The 16,850-nt window shown below is 36.9% G+C and overlaps 1 protein-coding gene across 1 annotated transcript in view; it reads left to right on the forward strand.

The window, feature by feature from the left end:
* NUBPL (NUBP iron-sulfur cluster assembly factor, mitochondrial) overlaps positions 1-16,436 on the forward strand; it is a 267,584-nt gene extending 251,148 nt beyond the window's left edge. Inside the window, exons 10-11 of the mRNA XM_066277680.1 lie at positions 1,314-1,396; positions 14,697-16,436. Of these exons, the coding sequence (XP_066133777.1) occupies positions 1,314-1,396; positions 14,697-14,759 (146 nt within the window). The 3' untranslated portion in view covers positions 14,760-16,436. The remainder of the gene's footprint in view (positions 1-1,313; positions 1,397-14,696) is intronic.
* Positions 16,437-16,850: the final 414 nt, after the last annotated feature.

Genomic DNA, 16,850 nt, shown 5'->3' on the forward strand with positions numbered 1-16,850 from the left:
TAGTAGGATTGTGAGTCTCTGGCGGGCGAAAATGTCAGTAGGTGGCTGTGCAAAGGAGAAAGTTTTACTTTTCTTTTTCCCATTACTGTAATGGCAGTTCATAAATCAAGAGAAATAAACTATATGGGTTTCTAAGTGTTCTCTATAACATACATTCCCTTGCTTGCCCCTGTGACAGCTTCCTACAGTCCTAAGTTGATCTGTAAAATAGACGTATCCTTAAATGGTACTGAAATATCCGTGTACTTTGTCATTTGGCTTTTGAACATATCGGAAAAACTTAAAGAGTTGGTTAAGATTTCAAAATTTGTGACAGGAGGAGCATAAAATATCTGTTTCTCCATGTACTTCATAATAATATAAATTGTAGTAGGTCTGTAACTTTATAACGTATACTTCAGCATTATTTACATTGCCTGGCATGGTGCTGAATGACTTACTTATTATATAAAACACACACACATACACACGTTTCAATCACCTTTTCATGGATTTGAAGTGGTTCTAAGAATGCTGAGTACCATGACAAGTCAGCTCTTCTACATAAGACTCCATTTACTGCATTTTAGACCTCAGCCTCTGAAAGGCTCCATTTGCGAAGGTGTGGCGGAAATATTTGAGTGGATGATGAATCAGAGCACTTCCCCCAGTATTGTACCACCTGATAGTAATGTATCGACAAGGAAAGACACAGATCCTCCCGCTCTAAGTCTATGTATTGGAGATTCTCATTGTGTACGTCCTGAGATCTCATCAAACGTACAAGTTATAATGCTATAAAGATTAATATATAATAAAAGTAATTTTAACTGAGAAAGAGGCAGAGAGTTGAGATACCAGGTCTGGCCTTCTTTTCAACAGTTCTCTTAGCTTACTCATCTGCCAACATTAGGAAGATTATATTTTACTCTTTTTTTTCACTACTTTGTCTCCCCATCTTTTCCTCTTCAATCTCCTCTTATTACATAGTACGATATGTCTCTATCAGGTATTACAGGTAAAAATAATTTACAAATGCCTTCCAAGCCATTTCTTGTTGAAAGATCTCTTGCAAAGAGTAAATCAGAGGTCTTATCCTATGACGGGTTATCATATCGTATTTATTTAATTAATATATATCACTATGCCACCTTCAAATGGAATATTTTGCTCTTAATTTTCATTTGAAATTCCTTTTTCAGAGATTTAGCAGTTTTAGTATGGTCTATCAATTTAGCTTTATATATTATTTCCTTCTGAAGTTACAATAGTGACATTTCAAATGCTGATATAAACTTCTGTAATACTAATGGTTATTTTGTGGGCTCTTTTAGGAGACATTCCCTTAAATCTTAATATAAGGGAAACTTCAGATACAGGCCAGCCGATTGTATTTTCACAGCCTGAAAGTGATGAGGTAAGTTATATTTTTAAAAATGTATTTTAATTTACTTTCAGCATATATACTTTTTGATATATGGAAAGAAGGTTGGGAAGATCAAGTTTATCTATTTTCAGTGCACATATTAAACACAGATTAACTTGCCTAGAGCATTTTAAGTTACTATTTTATATGGTAGACATACCAGTGCTAGTTCTGAATTATCAGCTGAGCAAGTTCACCTACAAAATGTCATCACCTAGCCAGTTTTCTCACAAATAGCATAAACAAGAGTCTGTAGAGTTCTTATCTTGCTGGCTATCAATATCTAACTGTCCAGGTTATTATATTTCAAGTATCTGAAGTTCAGCTGGTTGATGGAAAAAAGAAACCTAATATTAAAAAAAACAACAACGTTGAGTTGAATGTAGAGAAACTGTATAAACCATTAGAGATGGGATATTTGGTACTTCTTTTTAATAAATATGATTGGGGAGGTGAGGTGGAAAAATGAGTAGTGTTTTATTAGGGATACAGTTGGTAAATTTTCAAGTTACTAAAGTTTTTCAACATTAAGCCTAAAATATTTTTATTTTACTCTTTTTTAAAAATAGAAATAAAATCAACCATATATATCTTTTCCCTAAGTAGGGAAACCTGCTATTAAAGTTAGAAACTGAGCCATCATTGGGTACATCAGTTTTGATATAGTTTCTGTGCTGGTTTGCTCAATAGTCCCAATCAATCTTCTAATAGTTTCTCTCTTATTTTTTTCTTAGCTAATGAATATAACTTTATAAGACTATTATTTTGTTTTTGTTCTTTTTAAAAATTACAGATGATAATCAATATTGTATTAGTTTCAAGTGTGCAGCATAGTGATTCAAAGTCTATATACCATGTGAAGTAACCACCACAGCAATCCTAGGAACCGCCAGTCACCAAAGTTATTGCAATATTATTGGTTATATTCCCTACCTGCACATTACACCCTGTGATTTATTTATTTTATAACTGTCAATTTGTTCTTATTAATTCCCTTGACCTTTATTGTCTATCCCTCAGTCCTTGTCCCTTTTGGCATTTATCAGTTTGTTCTATGTGTGTATGAGTCTGTTTCTGTTTTGTTTATTTGCTAATTTGTTTTGACCTTCAGCTTCTACATGTAAGTGAAATCATACCGTATTTATCTTTCTCTCTCTGACTTATTTCTCTTAGCATAATAGCCTCAAGGTTCATTTATGTCTTTACAAATGGCAGTTTTATTCTTTTTATGGCTCAATAATATTCCATTGTATTTATATACCACATCTTTTTTTTTTTCTTTTTGTGACAGAGACAGAGAGAGGGACAGATAGGGACAGACAGACAGGAAAAGAGAGAGATAAGAATTATCAATTTTTCATTGCAACATCTTAGTTGTTCCTTGATTGCTTTCTCATATGTACCTTGACTGGGGAGCTATAGCAGAGTGAGTGACTTCTTGCTCAAGCCAGCGACCTTGGGCTCAAGCCGGAGACCTTGGGCTTCAAGCCAGTAACCTTGGGCTCAAGCCAGCGACCATGAGGTCATGTCTATGATCCCACGCTCAAGCCAGCAACCCTGTGCTCAAGCTGGCAACCTCAGGGTTTCAAACCTGGGTTCTCTGCATCCCAGTCTGATGCTCTATTAATTGCGCCACCACCTGGTCAGGCTATAGCACATCTTTTTAATCTATTCATCTGTCAGTGGATACCTAGGTTACTTTAATATCTTGGCTATCTGTAATGAATGTAAGGGTACATTATATCATTGCAAATTAATGTTTTTTATTTTTTTGGATAAATGCCCAGAAGTGGAATCACTGATTTTTAATTTTAATTTTTTTGAAGAGTCTTCATTCTGTTTTCCATATAATGGCTACACCAATTTGCAATTGTACTGACAGTACCTGAGGGTACTCTTTTCTCCACATCCTAGCCAGCACTTGTTATTTGTTGTCTTTTTGATAACAGCCATTTTGACAGGAGCTGTGAGGTGATATCTCATTGTGGTTTTGATTTATAGTTCCCCGATGTTAGTAATGTTGAGTATCTATTCATGTGTTTATTGGATATTTGTATGACTTCTTTGGAGAAATGTCTATTCAGCTCTTCTGCCCATTTTTAAATTTTTTTGATGTTGAGTTATATTAATTTTTTATATTTTTTGGATATTAACCCCTTATCAGATATATTATTTGTAAATATCTTCAGTTTGGTAGATTTCCTTTTCATTTTGTTGATGTTTCCTTCACTGTGCAAAAGCTTTTTAGCTTGATATAGTCCTATTTGTTTATATTTGCTTTTATTGTTCTTGCCTGAAGAGACATATCCAAAAAAATATTGCTAAGGTCTATGTTGAAGAGTTTACTGCCTATTGTTTTCCCCTAGGAGTTTTTTAATTTCAGGTCTTATATTTAGGTCTGTAATCCATTTTTTTGAGCTTACTTTTGTATATGGTATAAGAAAGCGGTCTAGGATTGAAGATGGCAGCGAAGTAGGAGGACGCACAGACGCCCAGCTCTCACCACCAAACTGGAATACAAATCAATTTAGGAAAAATCAGCATGAAAAACCAACTCTGAACTGCAAGAACAGCTCTCAAAAACCAAGGAGCAAAAAGGAAGCCACAATAATCCTGGTAAGGAGTGCCTGAATCTCCTCTGCTTACAGGAACGGAGGGGGGGGGTGTGAGGCTGAGAGCCCAGAGAGGTTTTCACAGAGGAAAAAGAGCAGAAACTACTGCTCACAGCCACTTACCTGGCGACCAGGGAGCAAGGTGGGTTGAAAAGACCAGCTTATCTCCCAAGTGGAAAGGACAGGGAGAGGGACAGACTGTGAGGGGCTAAGGAATGCAAGAAACAAAATAAAAAAGCTGACTCATTCGTGCTGGAGGCGGCCATATCTGGGGGAGGGACTGAACCTTTCACAAAACAGAGCTGAAGTGCTTCCGGATCAGAGATCTCCGGACAGCTATCCAGCTCCAATCAGCGCAACAAGACACAGCTGAAAACAAGAAGTGGGGAGGAGGGGCAGTAACTCAGGTCTCCATGGAGATCTGAGATACACCTCCCCCTACTGAAGCTGAGAAAAAACCCTGCCCCCAGTGAGATTAGTTGGTGGAAGAGACCTTCAGAGTCTCATGTTACATCCACAGCATTCCTGGATACAATTTCAAGGAAGCCCCCTGCTGAGATCAGTTAACAAGACTATCACCTGTTAAGAAAACAAACAAATCAAGAATTCAAAGCTGCTCAAATCCTAAAGTGGATTACAAATAATAGCTGATACCAACCCAAGAAGACCTAGAAATAACACAACTGAAAACTGGAGGCAGACAACACCAAGCCTAGACTCAACCAACTCTACAAATAAAACACCATGATGAGAAGACAAAGGAGTGCAATCCAAATGAAACCACAAGAGACACCTTTGAGAGATGAACTGATGATATGGAAATAATCAAACCTCCAGATGCAGAGTTCAAAATAATGATTGTAAGGATGCTTAGGGATCTTAGAACAACAATGGATGGTCATTATGAAAACCTAAATAAAGAAATAGCAAGTATAAAAAAGAATCAGTCGGAGATGACAAATACAATATCAGAAATAAAGACCACAATGGAAGGAATTAAAAACAGGATAGATAGAGCAGAGGATTGAATCAGCGAGTTAGAGGACAACTGGAATGAAGGCATGAAAGCAGAGAAGAAAAGAGACTCAAAAATTCAGAGGAAACTCTTAGAGAGCTCTGTGACAACATGAAGAGAAATAACATCCGCATCATAGGGGTTCCTGAAGAAGAAGAAAAGGAACAAGGAATAGAGATGTTGTTCAATCATATCATAGCTGAAAACTTCCCTAAATTAATGCAAGAGAAACTCTCACAAGTCCAAGAAGCACAGAGGACTCCATTAAAGAGAAACCCAAAGATACCTACACCAAGACACATCATAATTAAAATACCAAAGCTAAGTGATAAAGAGAAAATATTAAAAGCTGCAAGAGAAAAAAAAGCTATCACCTACAAAGGAGCCCCCTTAAGGATGACATCCGACTTCTCAACAGAAACACTTGAGGCCAGATGGGAATGGCAAGAAATATTCAAAGTAATGCAGAACAAGAACCTACAACCAAGACTACTTTATCCAGCAAGGCTATCGTTTAAAATCAAAGGAGAAATAAAAAGCTTCCCAGACAAAAAACAACTCAAGGAATTCATTACAACCAAACCAACACTGCAAGAAATGTTAACAGATCAAAGTGGGAGAAGAATATAGCAAAAACAGGAATACACCTTTAAAGAAGAAAATGGCAATAAACAACTACATATCAATAATAACTTTAAATGTAAATGGATTAAATGATCCAATCAAAAGACATAGGGTAACTGCGTGGATAAGAAAACAGGACCCATACATATGTTGTCTACAAGAGACACACCTTAGAACAAAAGACACACATAGATTGAAGGTAAAAAGATGGAAAAAAACAAAAAACATTTCATGCAAACGGAAATGAAAAAAAAGCTGGGGTAGCAATACTTATATCAGACAAATTGGACTTTAAAACAAAGGATATAGTAAGAGATAAAGAAGGCCACTACATAATGATAAAGGGAGTAATCCAACAGGAAGATATAACTATTATAAATATCTATGCACCTAATATAGGAGCACCCAAATATATAAAACAGACTTTGATGGATTTAAAGGGCGAGATCAACAGCAATACTATAATAGTAGGGGATTTCAATACCCCACTAACATCACTAGATAGATCCTCAAGAAAGAAAATTAACAAAGAAACAGCAGACTTATTGGAAACACTAGATCAACTCGATTTAATAGATATCTTCAGAACCTTTCACCCTAAAGCAGCAGAATATACATTCTTTTCAAGTGCTCATGGTACATTCTTTAGGATAGACCACATGTTAGGGCACAAAAGTGCTCTCAACAAATTTAAGAAGACTGAAATCATATCAAGCACTTTCTCCGATCACAACGGCATGAAACTAGAAATGAATCAGAGCAGAAAAGCTCAAAAATTCTCAAACACATGGAAACTAAATAGCAGGGTGTTAAATAATGAATGGATTAAGAATGAGATCAAAGAAGAAATAAAAAAATTCCTAGAAACGAATGACAATGAGCATACAACAACTCAAAATTTATGGGACACAGCGAAAGCAGTGCTGAGAGGGAAGTTCATAGCACTACAGGCACACTTTCAGAAGCTAGAAAAAGCTCAAATAAACAACCTAACCCTGCATCTAAAAGAATTAGAAAAAGAACAGCAAGTAAAGCCCAAATGTAGTAGAAGGAAGGAAATAATAAAGATCAGAGCAGAAATAAATGACATAGAGGCTAAAGAAACAATACAGAGGATCAATGAAACTAGGAGCTGGTTCTTTGAAAAGGTAAACAAGATTGATGAACCTTTAAGTAGACTCACCAAGAAAAAGAGAGAGAGGACTCAAATAAATAAAATTAGAAATGAGAGTGGAGAAATAACAACTGACACAACAGAAATACAAAATATTGTAAGAAAATACTATGAAGAACTGTATGCCAAAAAACTAGACAATCTAGATGAAATGGACAAATTCCTTGAAATATACAATCTTCCAAACATCAATCTGGAAGAATCAGAAAACCTAAACAGACCGATTACAACAAATGAGATCGAAACAGTTATCAAAAAACTCCCAACAAAGAAAAGTCCAGGGCCCGATGGTTTCACAACGGAATTCTACCAAATATTCAAAGAAGAACTAACTCCTATCCTTCTCAAACTATTTCAAAAAATTCAAGAGGAAGGAAGACTTCCAAGCTCCTTTTATGAGGCGAGCATAATTCTGATTCCAAAACCAGGCAAAGACAACACAAAGAAAGAAAATTATAGGCCAATATCTCTGATGAATATAGATGCTAAAATCCTCAACAAAATATTAGCAAACCGGATCCAACAATATATGGAAAAAATCATACACCATGATCAAGTGGGATTTATTCTGGGGAGGCAAGGCTGGTACAATATTCGTAAATCAATCAATGTGATTCATCACATAAACAAAAAGAAGGAGAAAAACCATATGATAATTTCAATAGATGCAGAAAAAGCATTTGATAAAATCCAGCACCCATTCATGATCAAAACTCTCAGCAAAGTGGGAATACAGGGAACATACCTCAGCATGATAAAAGCCATCTATGAGAAACCCACAGCCAACATCATACTCAATGGGCAAAAATTAAAAGCAATCCCCTTAAGATCAGGAACAAGGCAGGGGTGCCCCCTTTCACCACTCTTATTTAACATGGTCCTGGAAGTCCTAGCCACAGCAATCAGACAAGAAGAAGAAATGAAAGGCATTCAAGTTGGAAAAGAAGTAAAACTATCATTATTTGCAGATGATATGATATTGTATATAGAAAACCCTAAAGTCTCAGTCAAAAAACTACTGGACCTGATAAATAAATTCAGCAAAGTGGCAGGATATAAAATCAATACTCAGAAATCAGAGGCATTTTTATACACCAACAATGAACAGTCAGAAAGAGAAATTAAGGAAACAATCCCCTTTAAAATTACAACCAAAAAAATAAAGTACCTAGGAGTAAATTTAACCACTAAAGACTTGTACTCGGAAAGTTATAAAACATTGATAAAAGAAATCAAGGAAGATACAAACAAGTGGAAGTATATACTGTGCTCATGGTTAGGAAGAATAAACATCATTAAAATGTCTATATTACCCAAAGCAATCTATAAATTCAATGCAATACCAATTAAAATACCATTGACATACTTCAAAGATATAGAACACATATTCCAAAAATTTATATGGAACCAAAAGAGAACACGAATAGCCTCAGCAATCTTAAAAAAGAAGAATAAAGTGGGAGGTATCACACTTCCTGATATCAAGTTATACTACAAGGCCATTGTACTCAAAACAGCCTGGTACTGGCATAAGAACAGGCATATAGATCAATGGAACAGAACAGAGAACCCAGAAATAAACCCACAGTTCTATGGACAACTGATATTTGACAAAGGAGGTAAGGAAATACAATGGAGTAAAGACAGCCTCTTTAACAAATGGTGTTGGGAAAATTGGACAGCTACCTGCAAAAAAATGAAACTAGATCACCAGCTTACACCACTCACAAAAATAAACTCAAAATGGATAAAAGACTTAAATGTAGGCCGTGAAACCATAAGCATCTTAGAAGAAAACATAGGCAGTAAACTCTCGGACATCTCTCAGAGCAATATATTTGCTGATTTATCTCCACGGGGAAGTGAAATAAAAGACAGGATAAACAAATGGGACTATATCAAACTAAAAAGCTTTTGCACAGGTAAAGACAACAAGAACAGAATAAAAAGACAAACTACACAATGGGAGAACACATTTGACAATATGTCTGATAAGGGGTTAATAACCAAAATTTATAAAGAACTTGTAAAACTAAACACCAGGAAGACAAACAACTCAATCCAAAAATGGGCAAAAGAGATGAATAGACACCTCTCCAAAGAGGACATACAGATGGCCAATAGGCATATGAAAAAATGCTCAACATCACTAATCATTAGAGAAATGCAAATTAAAACCACAATGAGATATCACCTCACACCAGTCAGAATGGCGCTTATCAACAAAACAACACAGAATAAGTGCTGGCGAGGATGTGGAGAAAAGGGAACCCTCCTGCACTGCTGGTGGGAATGCAGACTGGTGTAGCCACTGTGGAAAACAGTATGGAGATTCCTCAAAAAACTGAAAATTGAACTGCCTTTTGACCCAGCTATCCCACTTCTAGGAATATACCCCAAGGACACCATAAAACGGCTCGAAAAGGAGAAATGCACCCACATGTTTGTGGCAGCATTGTTCACAATAGCGAAGATCTGGAAACAGCCCAAGTGTCCGTCAGAGGACGAGTGGATTAAAAAGCTTTGGTACATATATACTATGGAATACTACTCAGCCATAAGAAATGATGACATCGGATCATTTACAATAACATGGATGGACCTTGACAACATTATACGGAGTGAAATAAGTAAATCAGAAAAAAAACTAAGATGAATCTATACATAGAAGGGACATAAAAATGAGACTCAGAGACATGAACAAGAATGTGATGGCAACAGGGGTGGGGGGTGGGGGAGGGGGGAGGGGGTAAAGAAGGAGAGAGGGTTTAGGGGAGGGGAGGGGCACAAAGAAAACCAGATAGAAGGTGACAGAAGACAATTTAACTTTGGGGGAGGGGTATACAGCACAATCAAATGTCAAAATAATCTAGAGATATTTTCTCTCAACATATGTACCCTGATTTATCAATGTCACTGCATTAAATTTAATAAATAAAAAAAAGAAAAAAAAAGAAAAAGAAAGCGGTCTAGTTTCATTTTTTTGCATGTGTATGTCCAGTTTTTCTATCACTATTGAAGTGACTATCCTTTCCCTATTGTGTATTTTTGCCTCATCTGTCGTAGATTAATTGACTGTGTAAGTGTGGGTTTATTTTTGGTTTCTGTATTCTGTTTCATTGATATATGTGTCTCTTTTTCTGCTAGTAATATACTGTTTTATAATGCATTTTTTAAAAGATTTTATTTACTGATTTTACAGAGAGAGGAGGGTGAGGGGATGAAAAATAGTTGCTTCTTTCTAGCTGTTCATTGGTTGCTTGTTGTATGTACCTTGACCAGGCAAGCCCAAGTTTTTGAACCAGCGACCTCAGCATTCCAGGTTGGCACTCAATCCACTGCAGCACCACTGGCCAAGCTGTCCCATATTGTTTTGATTATTATAGCTTTATGGTACAGTTTGAAGTCAGGGAACATAGTACCTCCAACTTTGTTCTTTCTCAAGATGGTTCTTTATAAAGTACTGTTATTTTGCCCACCTATAGCTAACTTTCATTTTAGTTTGCTTCCTCTAATATTCTGTGAACTGAAAAATAAAAGAGACAAACTAGATTAAAGTTGTGGAAAATTAAGAGTAAGTTGACAGTCAAGAGTCAAGGATAAGTGAAGTAGATTTATTTTGAGTTTTCTCTTCCAGGGGCCCAAGCTCCTCTCCCTGTGTTAAGGGTTGACAGTTATGATACAGATGATTGAGTTGCTGAGAATGTGATCTCTGAGTAAATTAGGGTAGCACTTACTGTTTTTCTTTTTAGATAATAAATGTTAAATTTCCTTTTCAATCTTTGCTTAGAAATCTCTCATATTAGCAGAAACTGTAACCCTTTATTTCCTTCATACTTAAAGTCTGGCCATTCCAACCACCATAGGTATACTTTACTTGATGCAGTGCATGAAAACTTGTATTAAAATCGAGGGTTAAAAAATTCCATACTTTTAAATGCCTCCTTAAAACAGAATATTTAAAAACATCTTATGGTTATTATGATAAATAAGATTAATTACTTACTAGTCTATTTCAATTGAGTTTACATTTTAAAATATTTTTTATTTGTCTTTTGTTGCTTTTTTTTCTTTGAGATTTTCCAAAAGCAAGGAACGTTTCAAGAAAGTTAAAGGAATGCAATATAGTAGAGGATATATAGCAACCATCAAAAGATAATATGATTTAACACTAAACAACAGAGTTTGTGGTGTTACATATTTTTATCTCATTTCTATAAACATAAGACCTATTATTTTACTATTGTTGCATGCCATTTATAGGCATGTGAACAGTGTAACCTTTTGTACTTAGAGCTAGATTTGATTTAGTGAGGTGTGCTGTAAGATATTCCTGGTAAAGACTTTCAAATAGAAGTGGAAACTTAATCATTTTATAATTTCTAAATTAGTACCTCAGAGTCTTAATATGAAATGACTGTGTATGATAAATTAGAACTTCAAATCTTTAAAAACAAAAGACAGAGGACCAAAGTTCTTTATGAGAAATTTCCTGCACTTTGGTTGCCATCCATTTCCATTTACTTGTTAATGAGAGAGCGGAGAAATGAGATACAGCTGTTTTATCTCTGCCTCAAAATAGCCAATAAAAGATCTTGACTAGGTGAAAAGGGTTAGTCTATGTAGGTGTGAGTTGATGAAAAAGAGATTATTAATAGTTTGAGAAATCTCAATCATATTTTTTTCACATATAATGTGTATGTGTGTGCTGTCTGCTAGTTATGGATTAAACAAAAGAGAGGGGTTTAATTTACTTGATCCTCAGTCAGGAAAAGTGCCCAAAAGAACATGTTAATGTGAGTCCTTCAATGAGATTGTGAATTACTTGAGGATAGAATAGTAATAATTATGGTCACTAATTTTTTTTTTTAATTTTTTTTTTTTATTCATTTTAGAGAGGAAAGGGAAAGACAGAGAGAGAGAGAGGAGAGAGACAGAGAGAGAGAGAAGGGGGGAGGAGCTGGAAGCATCAACTCCCATATGTGCCTTGACCAGGCAAGCCCAGGGTTTCGAACCGGTAACCTCAGCATTTCCAGGTCGACGCTTTATCCACTGCGCCACCACAGGTCAGGCGACACACTAATTTTATTATTTGCTTCTTCTGTGCCAGTACTTCACATACTTTGTTCTTACTTAATACTCCTCCATATCCTTTGAGGTAGATACTACTGTTATAACCATTTTACTGATGTGGAAACTGAGTCTAGAAGGGCTAAGTAACTTGCCCAAAGTCTCAGAGCTAATAAGGGGTACAGCTAAGATTTTAAACCATCCCTGTCTGACTTAAAGGCTCCAACTCTTCACCAGTGAGCTAGTCTACATTCCTTTTATATAATTACATCCGACAGATTAACCAAAACAATGCTGTTGGGCAAATGAGTTTGTAAAATATGATTTTTTTAAAGTTTGCTCACTTTTATTGTTAAAAATGGCTGCCCAGATATGTGATCTGTGAAACAACTAGTTGCCTTCCTGCTTGGGAAGGGTCATTGTTATGCTAATGTGTGCTGGAGGGAGGGATCTCGCATCAAAAGGTTTTAAGAGAAGGAGGAAGAAGAAGCAGCCAAGATGGCAGGTTGCTGAAGGAAAAGCTAGTTTTGCAGAGTAAGAAGCCGTTTTGGCAGATGGGGAACCAGAGGTGACTGAGGCTGGTGGGGGCCTTTGATTCTAGGAAAACCCGGATGTGTCAGTAGCTTTGTGAGTGCTGAATGAGTGGGTTTTGGAGCCCTGTGTGTTTTTACTCGCCTGCCAGGTGCGAGGCTAGAATAAAGGAATGGCCCTCCAGTTTTTGGCTCCACAGTTTCTTTACTGTCTGCCCGAATCTCATGGGACCCTGAACCTGCAAGTGCATAGCGGCCACGACGGCCGTAACTACTGGCCATATAAATGCCTTACACATACAGAATAAAATTAAAGTGTTTGTTGAAATAAACACTGCATTGGCCAAAATAATTCCATCTCAACAGTTTTGTAGAAATTGAAACTGTTAAACTAAGCACTTTTAGTGGTTTCTCAGCAAATGACAGCCTGCTCATAACTTTGAAAGTTTAGGCTTGGATATAGTCCATTAAAAAGTAAAGGTTAAATGTAGCAAATTTGAGTATCCTAGGATCGTTCTGCATTTTGTGTCATCTGGTAGTTATGTCTCTAATTTAACATAAGTATGAATAGAAGATTATAGAATGATGACCTTGTTTCAACTTGTCTTAGTGAACTTTAGATTTTCATCAGAAAATACTAGGCTTAAATACCTAGAAAAGAATTTAGGAGACTAAAACAATATTCACAAAGATGCACAGCTGAAAATTGGTGTTATTAGATTTAAGAGAAATATTCTTTATAAAGTCCATGTTCCATTTTTAAACAAAAACGATTGTTTCTGTTAGCTGTAGCAGAGACTGAAACCATTTTAGACAAAGCATTATTATAATTACTTGTATCTGGACTTACTGTTTCATATGTGGTGTGATAGAAGGAGCTGGGCTTTGGAGTCAGGTGACCCAGGTGGCAGTGGTTCCCAGCCTCCTGACTTGGTGACCTTGAGCAGACAACTTCCAGTTTCTTCAGCCAAGTTGAGCCCACGATGCTTGTTTTACATTAGTGGGATTCCTTGTGTGAAGTCCTTGGAGTAGGGGGTAGTTGGTAAAAAAAAAAAAAAAACCCAACTTAAGTCCTTACGCATGTTTTGAGAGCTATTTTTCTTTAATGGACTCAAATGAAATTTTAACACTTTTCTGGTAAGATAAAGCATAATTCAGAAGTTAGATTTCAAGCATAGTTTTTTGAAATGAAGATGTGTGAGACACACTTAAAGCATTTCAGCAGGTCAGGGCTAACAGACCTCAAACAGTCCTTTCGCCTGCAGTCAGGGAGTTGGACAGCTGCTCTCCTACTAGCTGTTGACAGGTCTTCGCCTTTCTGGCTTTTGGCTTCCTATCCATAAGTTGAGGGTAATGACAGAATTTACCCATTAATTAGGGTAGCTGTAAGGATAAATGAAATAATGTTAGGCAAATATTAAGTTTAACTTTTAGCTATTATTAATAGTAGTTGTAGTAGTAGCAATTTACTCAAATCTAAGTATATTAATGTATAAATTAATAGTTTTAGAAAGTCTTACTATTGTGTCTTATGGTTACTTTTATAGATAAAATGGAAGAAATAAGTAGTGTTTATATTGGAATTGTTTAAAACTTTTAAAATACAAATGTCATGACCCTTTTTCTACCTGCCCTGTGGGCACCAGGTTTGTCTGTGGCCCCCTCCCTGCCAGCCGCTCTGGGTGCCCGTGCTGGGTGCCCGCGCTGGGACGCCAGAGGCCGAGGGCCAGCGGTGAGCAGCTCCCAGCCCCGCCCACCTGGAGGAGGAGCGCCGGGTGCTGGGTGCTGCTTAGGGGCCCTTATCAGGGAGGTAGAGAAAACGCTTCCCAAAGGCAAACTGGACGGTGATAAATATTGTAAAAGTCTGCTTTACAATGCCTAACAGCTTTTATGCCAAAGAAGTTTTGTTAGTATCTAACTCAGGATATTAATTTGTCAGAACTCATGAACTGTTGAATGCCAGAAGAGGAAGGTGTAATTTCCGGCAGCTAGACTGGGTAGCTGGTTTGCTGACAGGATTTAGAGTTTGGAAAACAGTAATTGCTGGTACTACCCCCCCCCCCCCCCGAAAGTCACCTTCCAAATAATCTCAAGTCCCTTTTCCTTGCCCCGCCTGCGACATCAACAGCAGTGTCTTCTCATTCTGACTTTCTTCCACTCGCTCGCCTTTCCCCTGTAAAGTTCAGGGAACAGTGGTGGCAGTCAGTTCCCGAGTCATCTGATGTTGCTGGGGAGGAGTAGAGAACACTTATCTGTTCTTTTCCAGGCCAGAGCCTACCTGAGCATCGCTGCAGAAGTGGTGAGACGACTGCCGCCTCCTCCGCAGTGACCCGACGTCCTGGCAGGTGGCCTGTGCATGACAGTAAGACCGCCTTTGGAAAAGGAGTGTGACCTTAAAACCTACAGAAATAATGGCCATCATAGGTTTTGTTTTTGGGGTTTTTTTTTGTATTTCTGAGGAAATAATGTCTTATTTTCAGGTTTGATTTGCTAAGCAATGACTCACCAATAAAGCTTTTACATATCAATGCTAACTGCTACATTTAGGACTTTTTTTGAAAGCTGATGTGTACCGGCTGCACAGAGTTGCATTTCATGTTATTGAAGAACCATGAGTTTGCATTACAAGCCAACCTTCATTCAGAGAACTGCGCTCATTTTGCAGGACTAGGAGCTAGTCATTGGAAGGGTCTACTGAATCTGTGCAAGGATGTAAGTGTGACACCCTCCATCTTGAACACATTCTTAACATAGATTAAACCTCTCCTTCTTCGCCTGGACCAGACTCTACCCTCAACTTAATGACTCTGAATCTCCAGGGATGCAGCTGGACATGTGCATTTGTAATAAGACCTTAATGATTTTGATGAATCATATGATGGTAATAATAGTAATAAGAGCTACCTTTATCAAATGTTGTGTCCTTATTATCAGTCTTCCATTCTTATGAGTTGAGTTCTGTTGCTATCTCCATTTTACAGATGAGGAAACAGGCACGGGAAAGTTAAGTGTCTTACTGATGGTTACTGTTTTAGCAAGGATGGAACTAGGAGTTAAACGTGGGCAGTTGGATACTGGATTTCTCCTTTTGCACAACAAGGGGCATTTGTTTATTTCAAAAGAGGAATGTAGTATTTAGTATTTCCTCGAACTCACTTGACTGTGAAACTTCCTACCTTCACTCCTACCTTTAGGAAGGAATTCATTTTTCAAAGAGTATAGTTTGAAAAACATGTGTCTTGTCTGGTTGAGGCTCAGAGGAGAGTTAGAGGCTTCCCAAGTCAGGTAGCAATGGAGTTATAAAGCACAAGTACTGGAAAGAGTCATTAGTTAATCCTCCATTATAAGGAGGTGCTCTGCGACCTTTGACAAATGCCTTGACAGCATTTGCTCTGAAATTGGGCAGCCAGAAAATTAAGCAAAAAGTTATATGTCATTCTAAAAATGTTTTCACAGACTTATGTTCACATAAAAGACTATACATGGTTGTTTATAGTAGCTGTATTTGTAATAGCCAAAATAGTACAGAGTTTTTCAGTGGGTGAATAGTTACACAAACTATGGTATATTCATACCATGGAATACTATTCAGCAATAAAAAGAAGAAACTATGGATACATGTTACACCCTGGATAACTTTCAGAGAATTATACTGAAATGAAAAAGCTAATTCCAAATGGTTATGTACCATATGATTCCATTTATATAACATTCTTGAAATGATAAAATTATAGAAATGGAGAACAAATGAGGTGTGTCCAGGATTTAAGGGTGGTGGAATCGGGATTGTGTGTGTCTATAGAAGGGCAACATAAGGGATCCTATGATGAGGAAATGTCTTGTATCCTGACTGTATTGATGTCTGTGTCTTGGTTGTAATATTGTACTATAGTTCTGCAAGATGTTATCATTGGGGAAAATTATGTAAAGGGCACCATGGAACCTCTTGTGTTATTTTTCATAACTGCATATGAATCCACAATTATTTCAAAATAAAAGTTCAAATTGAAAAACAAATGTGCTGCTCTGTCTGAACTGAATGTCCTGGAACAAATTATTCATGCCAATTAAAATCATGACTAGACTTACTTGTGGACACACAGTAATTGTCATTCATTACTCTGAGAAGGGAGTAATGACTTTAAGTTGTAGATATTTATTCATGTTTTAGGGGAGATGCCAATATAGAGCATTTTTTAAAAAAACAAGTACTTGAACCCAGCTTAACTTTACCTAGAAAAAGAATGATTTAAATAAGTTTCAGAGGCTCTTAAAGTTGTGAGCCACAATTTAATACAGCCAGTGGAGAATGGGAAAGGTAGTCTTTACTCATAAATACATTGGAGGAGATCCACAGAGATAATCACCTGTCCCCTCTCCTCCCTCATCGACTAGGCACTGCAGATGGTTTCAGGAAAGC

The sequence above is a fragment of the Saccopteryx bilineata genome, chromosome 4 (genome assembly GCF_036850765.1).
Source record: "Saccopteryx bilineata isolate mSacBil1 chromosome 4, mSacBil1_pri_phased_curated, whole genome shotgun sequence".
NCBI classification, from domain to species: domain Eukaryota; kingdom Metazoa; phylum Chordata; class Mammalia; order Chiroptera; family Emballonuridae; genus Saccopteryx; species Saccopteryx bilineata.